At 39.0% G+C, this 14,984-nt stretch overlaps 1 protein-coding gene across 10 annotated transcripts in view; it reads left to right on the top strand.

Annotated features, from left to right (window-relative positions):
* PCDH9 (protocadherin 9) overlaps positions 1 to 12,768 on the top strand; it is a 961,765-nt gene extending 948,997 nt beyond the window's left edge. For 9 of the 10 annotated variants that reach the window (XM_080662378.1, XM_080662369.1, XM_080662373.1 and 6 more), the window contains one exon: positions 10,592 to 12,768. In XM_080662378.1, the coding sequence (XP_080518504.1) occupies positions 10,592 to 10,965 (374 nt within the window). In that variant the 3' untranslated portion in view covers positions 10,966 to 12,768. The remainder of the gene's footprint in view (positions 1 to 10,591) is intronic. The other variant, XM_080662370.1, reaches the window with a different exon arrangement.
* Positions 12,769 to 14,984: the final 2,216 nt, after the last annotated feature.

Consider the following 14,984-nt stretch of genomic DNA (forward strand, 5'->3'; position numbering starts at 1 on the left):
AACAGGAAATATTACCGAACAGCTGATGACTGCTAGCATGGCAGGAAAGATGTTCTCAGGCATTCTTGGGGTTCTCTATTATTTTTGTTATTTATTTATTTATTTTTTTTACATATGTGTCCTTATTCCCCCATTACCACCCTCCCCCCATTCATGCCCTACCCCCCTGTTGTCTGTGTCCATTGATTAGGCTCATATGCATGCACACAAGTCCCTTGGTTGATCTTTTCCCCTTACTTCCACCGACCCCCTCCTTCCCTGAGGTTTGAGGTGCTGATCGACATTTCTCAGTCTCTGGATCTGTTCTTTTTTTTCTTTTTTTTTTTTTTTCATATATTTTATTGATTTTTTACAGAGAGGAAGGGAGAGGGATAGAGAGTTAGAAACATCGATGAGAGAGAAACATCGATCAGCTGCCTCCTGCACACCTCCTACTGGGGATGTGCCCACAACCAAGGTACATGCCCTTGACCGGAATCGAACCTGGGACCCTTCAGTTCGCAGGCCGACGCTCTATCCACTGAGCCAAACCGGTTTTGGCTCTGGATCTGTTCTTGTTCATCAGTCTATGCCGTTCATTATATTCCACAAATGAGTGAGATCATGTGATATTTATCTTTCTCTCCCTGGCTTATTTCACTTAGCATAATGCTCTCCATCTCCATCCATGTTGTTGCAAATGGTAGGAACTCCTTTTTTACCGCGGCGTAGTATTCCATTGTGTAGATATACCACAATTTTTTAATCCACTCATCTGCTGATGGGCATTTAGGCTGTTTCAATATCTTAGCTATGGTGAATTGTGCTGCTATGAACATAGGGGTGCATATATCCTTTCTGATTCATGTTTCTAGTTTCTTGGGATCTATTCCTAGAAGTGGTATTACTGGGTCAAATGGGAGTTCCATTTTTAGTTTTTTGAGGAAACTTCATTCTGTTCTCCATAGTGGCTGCATCAGTCTGCATTCCCACCAGCAGTGCAAAAGAGTTCCTTTTTCTCTGTATCCTTGCCAACACTTTTCGTTTGTTGATTTGTTGATGATAGCCATTCTGACAGGTGTAAGATGGTACCGCATTGTTGCTTTGATTTGCATCTCTCTGAGGATTAGTGACTTTGAGCAGGTTTTCATATGTCTCTTGGCCTTCCTTCTGTCCTCCTTCGAAAAGTGTTTAGATCAGATGACCATTTTTTGATTGGGCTGTTTATCTTCTTTTTGTTAAGTTGTATGAGTTCTCTGTAAATGTTGGAGAGTAAACCCTTATTGTTGATATAATTGACAAATATATTCTCCCATGCAGTGGGCTTTCTTGTTGTTTTATTGATGGTCACCTTTGCTGTGCAAAAACTTTTTATTTTGATGTAGTCCCGTTTGTTTATTTACTCTTTAGTTTCCATTGCCCTATGAGCAGTATCAGTGAAGAAGTTCCTTCCACATATGTCTGAGATTCCTCTGCCTGTGGATTCCTCTAGTATTTTTATGGTTTCCCATCTTATGTTTAAGTCCTTTATCCGTTTTGAGTTTATTTTTGTGTATGGTGAAAGTTGGTGATCTAGTTTCATTTTTTTGCATGTATCTGTCTAATTTTCCCAACACCATTTGTTGAAGAGACTGTCTTGACTCCATTGTATGTTCATGCCTCCTTTGTCAAATATTAATTGGGCATAGTGGTTTGGGTCAATTTCTGGGTTCTCTATTCTATTCCATTGATCTATATGTCTGTTTCTGTGCCAGTACCAGGCAGTTTTGAGAACAGTAGCTTTGTAATACAGCTTGAAATCTGGTATTGAGGTCCCACCTACTTTGTTCTTCTTTCTCAGGATTGCTGCAGCTATTTGGGGTCTTTTTACATTCCAGATTAATTTTTTGAAGGTTCGTTCTAGGTTTGTGAAATATGCCGTTGGTATTTTAATGGGGATTGCACTGAATCTGTAGATTGCTTTGGGTAGTATGACATTTTGATGATGTTGATTCTACCAATCCATGAACATGGTAAGTTCTTCCATCTGTTTATGTCTTCCTCTATCGCTTTTTTCAGTGCTGTGTAGTTATCCATGTATAGGTCTTTTACCTCCTTAGTTAAGTTTATTCCTAGGTATCTTAATTTTTTGGGTGCGATGGTAAATGGGTTTGCTTTTTTAGTCTCTCTTTCTGTAAGTTCGTTATTGGTGTATAGAAATGCCATAGATTTCTTGGTGTTAATTTTTTATCCTGCTACAATGCCAAATTCATTTATTAAGTCTAATAATTTTTTGATGGAGTCTTTAGGTTTTTCTATGTACACCATCATGTCATCTGTGAATAAGGACAGTTTTACTTCTTCTTTTCCAATTTGGATGCCTTTTATTTCTTCTTCTTGTCTGATTGCAATGGCTAGTACTTCCAGCACTATGTTGAACAGGAGTGGTGAGAGTGGGCATCCCTGTCTTGTTCCTGTTCTTAGGGGAAATGGTTTTAGTTTTTGCCCATTGAGTATGATGTTGGCTGTAAGTTTGTCATATATGGCTTTTATTATGTTGTGGTATGATCTTTCTATTCCCACCTTGTTGAGAGTTTTTATCAAGAAAGGGTGTCGGATTTTGTCAAATGCTTTTTATGCATCAATTGATATGCCTATGTGATTTTTATCTCTCAATTTGTTTATGTGATGTATCACGTTTATTGATTTGTGAATATTGTACCATCCTTGCATCCCTGGGATAAATCCTACTTGGTCATGGTGTATGATCTTTCTGATGTATTGCTGGATTCGATTTGCTAGAATTTTGTTGAGGATTTTGGCATCTATGTTCATGAGGGATATTGGCCTGTAATTCTCTGTCATTGTGTTATCTTTATCAGGTTTTGGTATTAGAGTGATGCTGGCTTCATAGAAGGAGCTTGGAAGTGTTCCTTTCTCTTGAATTTTCTGGAATAGTCTGAGGAGGATAGGTTTTAATTCTTCCCTGAATGTTTGGTAAAACTCCCCTGTGAAGCCATCTGGCCCCGGGCTTTTGTTTGCTGGAAGCTTTTTGATGACTGCTTCAATTTCTTCCATGGTTACCAGCCTATTGAGATTTTTATAATCTTCCTGAGTAAGTTTCGGAAGGTTGTATTTTTCTAGGAATGTGTCCATTTCTTCCAGGTTGTCTAGTTTGTTAGAATAGAGTTGTTCATAGTATATTTTAACAATTCTTTGTATTTCTGTGGAGTCTGTTGTTATTTCACCTCTTTCATTTCTGATTTTGTTTATTTGGGTCCTCTCTCTTTTCTTCTTGTTGAGCCTGGCTAGAGGTTCATCAATCTTGTTTTTCCTTTTGAAGAACCAGCTCTTGGTTTTGTTGATCTTTTTTTGTTTGTTTGTTTTTGATTTTGTTTTTGGTCTCTATGTCATTCATTTTTGCTCTGATCTTTATTATTTCCTTCCTTCTGCTCACTGTGGGCTTTTCTTGTTGCTCTCTTTCTAATTCTTTGAGGTGTTGAGTTAGATGATTTATTATCATTTTTTTTTTTTTTTTTTTGAGGTAGGCCTGTAGAGCTATAAACTTCCCTCTAAGGACTGCTTTCATTGTGTCCCATAGGATTTGCAATGTTGTGTTTTTATTGGCATTAGTCTCCAGGATGTTTTTAATTTCTTCTTTGATCTCATTGATAACCCAATCACTGTTTTGTAGCATGGTATTCAGCTTCCAAGTGTTTGAATTTTTTGGAATGTTTTTATTGTAGTTTATTTCTAATATTATGCCATGGTGGTCTGAGAAAATACTTGATATGATTTCAATCTTTTTGAATTTGGGGAGACTTTGCTTGTGACCCAATATGTGGTCTGTTTTTAAAAATGTCCCATGTGCACTTGAGAAGAACATATATTCCATGGCTTTGGGGTGAAATGCTCTGAAGATGTCAATTAGGTCCATCTGATCTAGTGTGTCATTTAGAATTGCTGTTTCTTTGCTGATTTTTTTGTCTAGAGGATTTATCCAGTGAAGTCAGTGGTGTATTAAAGTCTTTTACTATGATTTTATTGTTGTCGATCTCTCCCTTGATATCTTCCAGGAGATTTTTTATGTATTTGGGTGCTCCTGCATTGGGTGCATATATGTTTACCAGAGTTATATCTTCTTGTTGAATTGCTCCCTTTAGTATTATGTAGTGGCCTTCCTTATCTCTTATTATGGCCTTTATTTTGAGGTCTATTTTATCAGATATAAGTATCGCAACCCCAGCTTTTTTCTCATTTCCATTTGCCTGAAAAATGTTTTTCCATCCCTTCACTCTCAGTCTGTGTGAATCCTTTGTTCTGAGGTGGGTCTCTTGCAGACAGCAAAAATGTGGGTCATGTTTTCTTATCCATTCAGCTACCCTATGTCTTTTGATTGGTGCATTTAATCCATTTACGTTTAATGTTATTATTGACAAGTACATGTTTGTTGTCATATTTTTTCCTTAGTGTTTGTGTTTCTTCTTGCCTTTCTCTTTCTTCTTTTTACAGTAGTCCCTTCAGCATTTCTTGCATTGCTGGCTTGGTAGTGATAAACTCTCTTAGCCCTTTTTTGTCTGTGAAGCTCCTGATTCCACCTTCAATTTTGAATGATAGCCTTGCTGTGTATAGTATTCTTAGATTCAGTCCCTTGCTTTGCATCACTTTCTATATTTCATTCCATTCCCTTCTGGCCTGGTGTGTTTCTGTTGAGAAATCAGTTGGTATTCTAATAGGAGATCCATTGTAAGTAACTTTCTGTCTCTCTCTGGCAGCCTTTAAGATTCTTACTTTGTCATTGGTGTTCGCCAATCTAATTATGATGTGTCTTGGTGTCAGTCTTTTGTGGTTCAACTTGTTTGGGACTCTATGTACTTCTTGGACTTGCATAGTTTTTTTCTTGCCAATATCAGGGAAGTTTTCTGTCATTATTTCTTCAAACAGGTTTTCTATTCCTTGCTTCTCTTCCTCTCTTTCTGGTATCCCTATTAAGTGAATGTTGTTTCATTTTGTGTTGTCCCAAAGCTCCCTTAGGTTCTCCTCTTGCTTTTTAAGTCTTCTTTCCAGTTGCTGCTGTGTTTGTGTGTTTTTTCCTATCTTGTCTTCTAATTCGCTGATGCGGTCCTCAGCCTCTTCTAGTCTACTGTTTAGGCCTTCCATTGTGTTCTTTATTGCAGCTATGTCGTTCTTCATCTTCTCTTGGTTTCTTTTCATGTTGGTGACATTCTCATTCAGCTCCTTATAGTTCTCATTGAGTTGTGTGTATTTGTCATTGAGTTGTGTGTATTTGTCATCCAGCCGTTTAAACATCCTTATAACCATTACTCTGAATTCTATCTCTGATAAGCTGCTAGCCTCAAATTCATTTAACTCCCTTTCTGGTAGTTCCTCTTTGTCTTTCCTTTGGAGATTGCTTTTTTGTCTTCCCATCTTTTCCTGTAATGTTTTAATTGTAGATCCAATTGCTTTGCTACCCAGGTTCTTTTGGGGATGGTGCTACTGGCGAAATCTCTCAGTTCTCCTGGACTTGTTAATCTAGTGTAGCTCACTATTTGAGCTATTTCGGTTCTCTTGATGTAGGCCTCCAAGCTTGAGAGGCACAACTGCAGTGTCTAGAAGTCAGCCGCCATGGAGGGGAGTGTCCCAATTTTTTCTGTCTTGCACCCTTAATAGAAATTACGCATGCCCAGCAGGGACCATCTGTTGGGGTGATGGGGCTCAGGGGGCCTGCTCTCTGGAAAGGCGTGGCTGTGGTGCCCAGAGTTCTGCAGTATTGAGGTGGGAAGACCCAGCTTTTGCTGTTGCACCTGTGGTGGATAGGCCCTTACTCCCAGTGGCGGCTCACAGGAGCACCTGTGGTACGTTTGCCAGCGAGGTACACTGAAGGACTCTGAAGGGTCCTGGCAGTGTAGCCGTGCAGTTGAGGTGCCTGTGGCCGGTATCCAGGATGAGTGAATTCAAAACTTCTACTGCTGGGGGGAAGTGTGCCCTCACTTGTTCAAGATTGCTCCCAGGGAGAGCTCACAGTGGCTCCCACTAGCACCCTGTGGGTAGATGGGCTCAGGGAGCCTGCCTGTTGGAACTTCACATCTGTGGAGGTGCGCTTGCTGGGCGCAGAATTCTGATACACTCTGAGGGGTCCTGGCACCGCCGTTGAGCTGCTGGGGTAAATGTGGGCAGTTATCCAGGAAGAGGGAATTCATAATTTCTGCTGCGGGGCCGCGCTCCCTTGTCTGTGCAGAATCACACCCTCGGGGGCTCTCAGCGGCACCCAAGTGCTGCCTAAGGAGTGGAGTGCCCTGGCTGCCTGGGGGTCTGGATACATGCCTATTCGGAGTTCTGCCGCTGGGGAGGGGGAGGTTACACTTACTGCTGCCGAGTGGTGCACCTTTGGAGGTGGAGGTCCCAGGGTCCACGGGTCTGCAGCTGGGGTAGCAGAATTTTGGCTGGAGTGGCTGCTGGGTCATGGGGCAGTTCCAAGGCCTGTCTGGTTGGTGGTGTTGTTGAGTTCCTAAAAAAGGCCATTCTCCCCTTCAAGATGGCGTGGGCTCCGTGCTGGAGTCCTGCCATCCAGGGAGTGCCCGCAGCAGTCGTAGTCTCTCCTTGTCAAGGAGAGCCTGTCTGCCAGCCCCTGCTGCTCCTGCGAGATTTAACTTTCCCTCACTCACTCACTCACACACACACCACACACATCCACACACTCTCCTTTCATCCCCTCACTCACTCACTTCCCCTCCCTCACCTCCGTCCTGCCAGCCGCCATCTTTTCACCTTCAGAACATTTTGTTTTAAAAAAGAAAATAAATACTTATTAGGGTTCTAGAAAAGTAAAGATTAAGATTTGGCCTCAATATATGTTACACATCAAATTGGTGATTAACTACGTTATCTCCATTGATGTCTATAAAGAAGCAAATATATTTAACAGAGAAGTTAAATAATTATTTTATTAATTGTCACAAAGTATTGCTAGGCAGAGTTTTGTTGTTAAGGAAGCTTTTGGTTTGATGTTTGTGAAATCACCATCTTTATTATCCTATCTAATAAAGAGGGAATATGCTAATTGACCATCACTCCATCACAAAGATGGCTGCACCCACAGCTGAGGCCAAGTTCCTATAAGGAGCCTTAAGGAGCAATTGGCAGGGACCTGAGGCTATGCCCTCCCCCACCTGGCAGGGCCTGACAGGGGACCTCAGGCTGCACCCCCCGCCCAGCAGTGCTTGACAGGGGACCTCAGGCTGCACCCCCTGCCCGGCATGACTTGACAGGGAACCTCAGGCCCCGGTCTCCACCCCAGCACCAGGCCAGGGCACCTGAGACTGCGCCCCCCTGCCTGGCTGGGCTTGATGGGGGACCTCAGGCCATGCCCCCCACCCAGTGGGGCTTAACGGGGGACCTGAAGGTGCACCCCCAGTGCTGGGCTTGACGGGGGAACTCAGGCCATGCCCCCACCCATCGGGGCTGACATGGGACCTGAGGCTGTGCCCCCCACCTGGTGGGGCTTGATGGAGGACCTCAAGGCATGCCTTCTGCCCTAGTCTGGGCTGGGCGACCTCAGGCCATGCCCCCCATCCTGGCGCTGGGCCAAGGGACCTGAAGCTATGCCCCCTACCCTGCAGGGCTTGACAAGGGTGGGACTGGCCGGGTCTGGATCTACCCCAAGGGAGGGGGAAGGCCAGATCTGGGTCTCACACAATTTTGAAGTGCATGTGGGTGGGGGGGAATTTGACTCTGGGTCCCGTGGTGTGCCCCAGACTCTGACAGGAGGAAGGTTTTCATATACACTTTACTAATTTTCTTTCATATCTGACACTTCTATTATAGAGAAAGGGCAAATAGCAATATTAAATTATTTCCTCTAATTAATCCCCTTTTAATGTGCATGAATTTCGTGCACCAGGTCACTAGTAATTATATAAGGTCTGCTTTTAAGGGGACGATGTCTGTAATAACTTTTCAGGACACTCTCAATCTCATAAGATTTTAATTGACATTATTCATAGACCATCATTATTCCTTAGGACTATGAGGAATCAGAAGACTGATAAATCATATTTTTTCCATTAATGGATTTTAAATCCAGTCAGGAGAGAAAAAAATAAAAAAGGTATTCGTAAATGTACAGAACTTCCCTTCCCCAAAAGAGGAAATGTCATTAAGCTAAGAGCTGAGGGAGCTCAAATAGGAAATTTGTTATTCATCAATGAGGGAAGATCTGTGGAAATCCTCCAGGTACAGTTGAGACACGAATTGGTAGAGTTTGGAAGCTTGTGTGGTATGTGGGAAACAAGTTGACCCTTGAAAGAGTAAGTAATTAAATGAAAACAGGCCAGGTGAAAATCATCTTCTAAGCCTGTGATCCTAATGTGAGGAGGGTGGATTGGTTGGGGCAACTCTGTTAGCTCTGTTGGATAGAGTCACTGAGCATACAAAAGCAAACCTAAAAGGGAGAAATTGGATCAAACTTTTAAAATGTGGGCAGAATTCAGAGGTCAAAGAAAGGTCATAGAAGAGTTTCAGTTAAATGTCTCAGGAAGTAAGTAATCATTGGAGATTTATGACAGAAATAGTTTTAAGTGATAAACATGTATTTAAACAAAATAAAACTGTTTGCTTTTGAAGGAATGGGATACCGGTCAGATGGAAAGGAATTTAAAGATTGTTCTACAGAGCATATTTTAGATTTGAAAAATGACTAAAATTTGAGTGTGTAGGCAAGTACATTTTAGCCACTTTTTTTTTTCACATCCAGTATCCATTCTGATGTCCCCTGTGTTTTGTGATCTCAGGTATTTGCTAAGAACTATTGCCTAACTCAGTAGGTGTTGTTTAACATGCAAGAAAGAACTAAATATTATTAAAACAAGTAGATGATAATATAATAAAACCCCTACAATTATAGGGCACTTAAAAAACGGTAGTAGTGCTAACATGGGTTTTAGTAAAAATCTACATTTCAATTCTTCAGTTATTTTAATTCTTCATTAGGCAACCTTGCCGGTATGTAGTCTACATTTTCTTCTACATTTTTATTCTGATGACTCTGCTTTTCAAATTGCTTTATGCCTCAGGCATTCTTACCTATCCACTTAACCTCATTCGTAAAATCAATTCCTAATTTCCAAGCTATCAATTATCACTTGACTGTTTAATCAAGGGAGAAAAAAACAACAACAACAAAAAAAAAAACCCAGCATTTTCCTTAACTATCTGGCTGTTGTTATTCATTAAATGGGCTGATATCATTGCACAATCACAAAAGAGTTTACTTTTGAAATCACAGTCAAAATGTCTGTTCTAGATTGCCTGCTAGAAAAAAAAAAAGAATAAATTAAAGAGAAATACCTATGATAACTTTTGCCCCTGAATATTAGACTCCTTGTGATACAATTTGCAACTTAGCTACAGCTTTGTACATTACAAATCTTGAAAATAGGTTAACTCAGAAGGAAGCAAATTCTGGCTTCAGAATCAAATGGCTTCTTTATTTATTTGAATTTCAGAATGCTTTCATTGACCAGGTGTGCCTTTAGCAATAACTATAGTGAAAGTATTCTTTAAGATAATCATTGAATTTTTTAATTGTTGCAAAATTATTTTCATGTGATTTCATATATAAAAACAAATATTCACATGGAAAAACATTATATATAGCCATTTAGAGTATTTATTTATTTAGAGTATTTTTAATAATACATTTTAAGTAGTGCCTTTTTGTTTTGTTTTCATGGAGTTGTACTACTTACATATTCTTCAACATTGCACATAAAAATTTCTATTTTTCATAATCTATCATACCTATGAGCTTTTTGTTAAGAATTAGGAGATAAATCTGTAATAATGCATATGACACATAAAGACTTGATCAGAAATCATATATCAAGGTGTTATGCAAAGTGCTGAGGTCCCAGAAAACCTCACAGTATTGTTTGTAGATTCCAAAGAAATAACCCGGAGACTGGCTGTGAAAGACATGGGGATATTAGGACTTACGTGTGCACCATGGATGGCTGACCTGTGAAGTTCACCGCAGCACCTGCTGCCACCAGTGCAGTTGTCCTGCTCAGTCACATCTGGGCAGCCCACCAGTGCTATTGTTTTGCTGCCACCTAGACCCAGACTTTCCCAAGACGAAGTTTTATATCATACAGAAAACAGAGAAACACATGGAATGCAGGGGGAGGAGTATATGCAGTGTGCAAACTGTGTAAGATCAAAACATTAGTTGTTTAAAATCCAGGCTCACAGTTTCTCTGTGGCCTTTCTTAAACCAAGTTTCTGGCCAGATTCCCAAAGTCTCACAGTCCACTTAAGATGGCCTTCCCTATATTCCCACAGAGTGGAAGGGGAAATTGGTGCATGAAAAGAGGCCCATGTTCTCATTTACCATACACATGGGTGTATCTGTTTGCCCATATCTGTCTGTGTACCTATGTGTCTATTACCTATGTTTCTGGCTTTTTTTTTTCTGGATATAAACAAAGGCTTAATGAAGAAAAGATAATTCTTCCCTCAGTAACAAGAAACTTTAAATGAGATGGCTAATGCACTTTTTCTCTAGTCGATAATTTTAAATGAAAAATTCTAACGCTTTTCTTCTCTTATTTTCTCTGTCTCTTGTCCTCTGCAGATGGGCCTCTGGGCCCCCGAGGATTAGCTGAAGCTACAGAGATGTGCACTCAAGAGTGCTTGGTTTTGGGTCACTCTGATAATTGCTGGATGCCTCCTGGCTTAGGTCCATATCAACACCCCAAATCTCCTCTCTCAACTTTTGCACCCCAGAAAGAATGGGTCAAGAAGGACAAGCTTGTGAATGGGCACACCCTTACCAGAGCCTGGAAAGAAGACAGCAACAGGAACCAGTTCAACGACCGGAAGCAGTTTGGCTCCAATGAAGGCCATTTCAACAATGGCAGCCACATGACAGACATTCCTCTGGCCAATCTGAAGTCTTATAAGCAACCAGGAGGTGCTATGGAGAGTCCGAAGGAACACCAACTCTAAAAAAACAAAATTAAAAAAAAAGGCTGTATGGGACCTAATAACTTTAATCTAAATAGACATGCTAATACTGTGTGTGTCAGAGCTTTATGTATTCAATAGATCTCTACAACTATGCCCCTTGTAGCAGGGATATTCATAACTTTGCGTTAGCACCATGGAGGATACAATGTTTTACAGCATAAGAGGGAAGATAGTTCTATTAGCCATGTGATCTTGTTTACTAGAATTGGTTAAACTCTCCAGAGATCTCTCCATTGTGCAGATATTCTGTTTTTCTTTCATTGCATTTTATTTTGACCCTGGACTGCTGCTATGAACAATAGAATGTGCATTTGGAGAGTAAGAAAGTTCCATGGATTAGAATGACTGACAAATATATCCAGTTAGAGAATTGTGCTCTTTTTGTCATTGATTTGTGCTGGGACTGCTATACTTGACATTATACTTCAAACAAAACTTAAAAAGATAAGCATTAAACCTATTGTGCTGTTAACAACGTTAGTGGACTCTTGTAAGTCAGTGTTAAAGTATTTGTAAATAGAAGCAAGTTATTATTAACAACTTTTGTGTACTTATAATGTTCACCTAAAAAATGTATAGCATAATTCTGTGTTTTATAGTTGCTTCTTTCCTTTTTTTTTTTTTTTTTTTTTAATTTGCCTCTGTCATTATTTTGTTGTTTCTTTTAGTGAGGTGTTTCTGCGTTAGTAGTCTGTCTTGACACACATTGTTCCAAGATCTCAAACACTTGCTTTTTGAAAAAGGTTCTGGAATCTTGCTTCTTTTATGATAGTTTATAATGCCGAGATTCTGTATAACATAAAGCTCAAAAGTAAAAACTTTATATAAAAAATGATTTCTGTAAAAGCTTGGAAATTCAGAACCTATTTTCTTTACATTCTTATTTTCAAAGTAGGCAAAAGCAAATCACTTAATTAGTAGTATTAAGTGAAAGAGTTATTGTTCAGAAAGTTATATAATATCCTGTACTTGTCACTCATGAAAAACTAATATATCAAAATTAGCATATATTAAAGAAAAAATACTATTTGAAAATAGTTTAAATTGGGCAAATGTGTGTCTACAAGTTTGTTGAAAAAGGCAGAGTTTGTGTTGATCCTCATATACAATAATGTTGTTGTAACACAAGTGTTAGACCATAGCCACAAAATATTTAATGTGTTGTGCCTTCATGATGTAACAGAACATTCTCCAGGTAGGCTAGTTGGGGGAAATAAAGGGATAAATCTCTAATTATTGCTGTTTAACTGTTTGTTATCATAATTGGTCAATGCCTGGCAGGTACCAGCATCTCGTCACTTAGGTCAAACCAACAGAGTGACAACTACCAGTAATGTTAATAAGATCTCAGTTGCACGTGCAAACAAATCCAAATTTGAACATTCTTAGGAGGTTTTTGTTAAGGCATGACAGATGATTTAAACAAATAAATAGCATGCAACAAATTGTCTTTATTGAAAGAAGTGGAAGTTATCTTAATGCCACGGTTCAACATCAGTTTAAAAGTGAAAAAATAAAATAAAATAAAAAAAGGTTTGCTAATCTGATAGTTAATTTGTTACCAAAAATAAAATTACTTTGTAAATAGCAATTCACATTTTTTCACAGTATAATGGAAAATAATGGGTAGGGGTGCATTGCTTATTGCAGTACATTTTTGTCGGTTTGTGAGGGGTGTTTGATGACTTTGACAGAATAAATATCTAAACAATTATCCTTGTTACTGCTTTGCCAGTTCTACGTTATTTACAATTATTCAGCTCTTGCAATAAACGTTCTGAATTCCTGATTGGAGTGTGTTAATTCTTGGTCAACATCCAAAGTGACGATTCCTACACTAATTGTTGGATAAAGAGATGTTGATAAAACTTAACTTTTAATTAGAAGTCAAGAAAGATATGTTAGAGGTTTAATACTGTTGTTCTGAAAATATGGTTCCAAGTAATAGTAAAATTCCCTTAATAATCTATGAAATAATTATCTAGGGAAATTCGTGGAGAAAACTGGTTCTCTTTCTAGTCAAGATTCATACAAATTTCATCAAAGTGAAATCCCAAGTCAGAAACGGGAAGGTAGCATTGGTTAGTTAGGGAGCTTACCTTTTTGACTCAGTCTTTTCAATGAGATTTTATGAAACAAGCTCTCACATATTTTATTGTAGACCATGGCAGAAGAGGACCACTCTGGGATTAAGGCCTTAAAACAAAGGCCAAAAGTTCATCTATATTTCTTTCAGGTTAGGAAAATAGGCACAGAAAGCTTTCAAGACTAATAAGACACACTAACACATACACTATATGTTTCTATCGACCATAGAGCAACTGAATCAGTGTCCACTCATGTTAGGGCTTTAGGGTAAATAAGCAGGCCTGACTCTTCCTCTGGACCTTTTTTTTTTTTTTTTTTAATATGTTTTTTATTGATTTCATAGAGGAAGGGAGAAGGAGATAAAATAATCAATGAGGAGAGAGAATCATTGATCGGCTGCCTCTTGCACACCCTAAACTGGATATCGAGCCTGCAACCTGGGTATGTGCCCTGACCGGCAATCTAACCGTGACCGCCTGGTTCATAGGTCACCATTGAGCTATGTTGGGTCTCTAGAGCTTTTAGAAGAGTTGGGAAATAAGAGATAAGAGATGAAGACATAGAGGTAAAGATATTTGCTTGGACCAGTGACTATAAGTGAAATCTTAACTCTTCTAAGTCAGATTTGTTCATTATTCTGAGGCACACCTATGGCAACACCCTCCTTTCCTTCCCAGGGTCAGAGCCTACCCCAGGACACAGAAAACGAATGTATCCTGAAAACAGAACTCACTCTGGGGGAAAAACAAAAAAGAGTCTATGCCGGCACAGTTCGTTCATTGTTTTACCAATGAGACAAGTTACTCCCCTTTGCCTTGAAGAATAAAGGATGAAAGAAACTAAACTAATTTCTCTCATACATTTTCCTTCCCATAGGGAGTGCAATAACAATGCCCTCTTTTTATGAAACAAACAAACAAACAAAAATACACAGAATTGTAGAAAAGAAACTTCAATCTCCACCATATTTCTCCTAATAAATACAATATTTAGTCTTATCAAGACATTCAGTTGTATGTTCTGTGAAATTTTAAGATTGATAACAGTGCAAACTAAATAATTTACTCATTAAGTAAATAAAATAAAGCATTCATAGTGATTATTTCTTAAATATCACCCACATTGTCTTATTGTGCAGACATTGAATATTATGAAACATTTTCCTGGAAATCAAAGCCATGTACATTTCCTGGTAAAGCACACCTATATGAAATGTATAAAAATAATGGTTTTTAGAGTGATTATCAAATATTACAATGCTATATACTAACACATTTCCTATAAAAATAAACTTTATAAAGCTGAATATGACCAATTTTAATGAGCATTTCTATATATAGGCTAATATAAAATATACATTAAAATAATGGTCATTCATTAGTAGACTGAATAGTCATTTTGCTGCTGCACTGATGCTGCTATTCAGGATAGAGTGGTGTTCCCAAACTCCCATCATTCTTTATCTAAAGCTACAAATGCAGCTGAGGCCCAGAAGCCATTCAAGTATTTATTGAACTCTCTTGGCGGGAAGCCAGGAATGGCTAATTATTAGTAGTGAGGAGTTTTGGCAGCTAAGGATGAAAGGGATGCCTTGTCAGTTTTAATCCTAATGTGAATGCCAGGGTGTTAGTTTGTAAGAGAGCAAACCAAACTATGAAAAGGAGGAGTGGTGTGGCCAACCTAAAAATGCTTCATTGTTCTGCTTTGTTTTAAATAAAGCTGATCTTCTCTTCCTAAAGGATGCTCCTTCATTGGTTCTTTGAAAGAGATTGCTTTCAAATTCTTCCAGTGTCCTTAAAGGCACAGTGATCACATAATGAATTCTCTGTATACTAGTACTATTCTTCCTCTTTCACAACCACGAATCTGGATTTTAGTAGATACCAACTAGGCTTTTCACTGTTGAAAAA

The sequence above is a fragment of the Plecotus auritus genome (assembly GCF_963455305.1).
Source record: "Plecotus auritus genome assembly, chromosome: 3".
NCBI lineage: Eukaryota > Metazoa > Chordata > Mammalia > Chiroptera > Vespertilionidae > Plecotus > Plecotus auritus.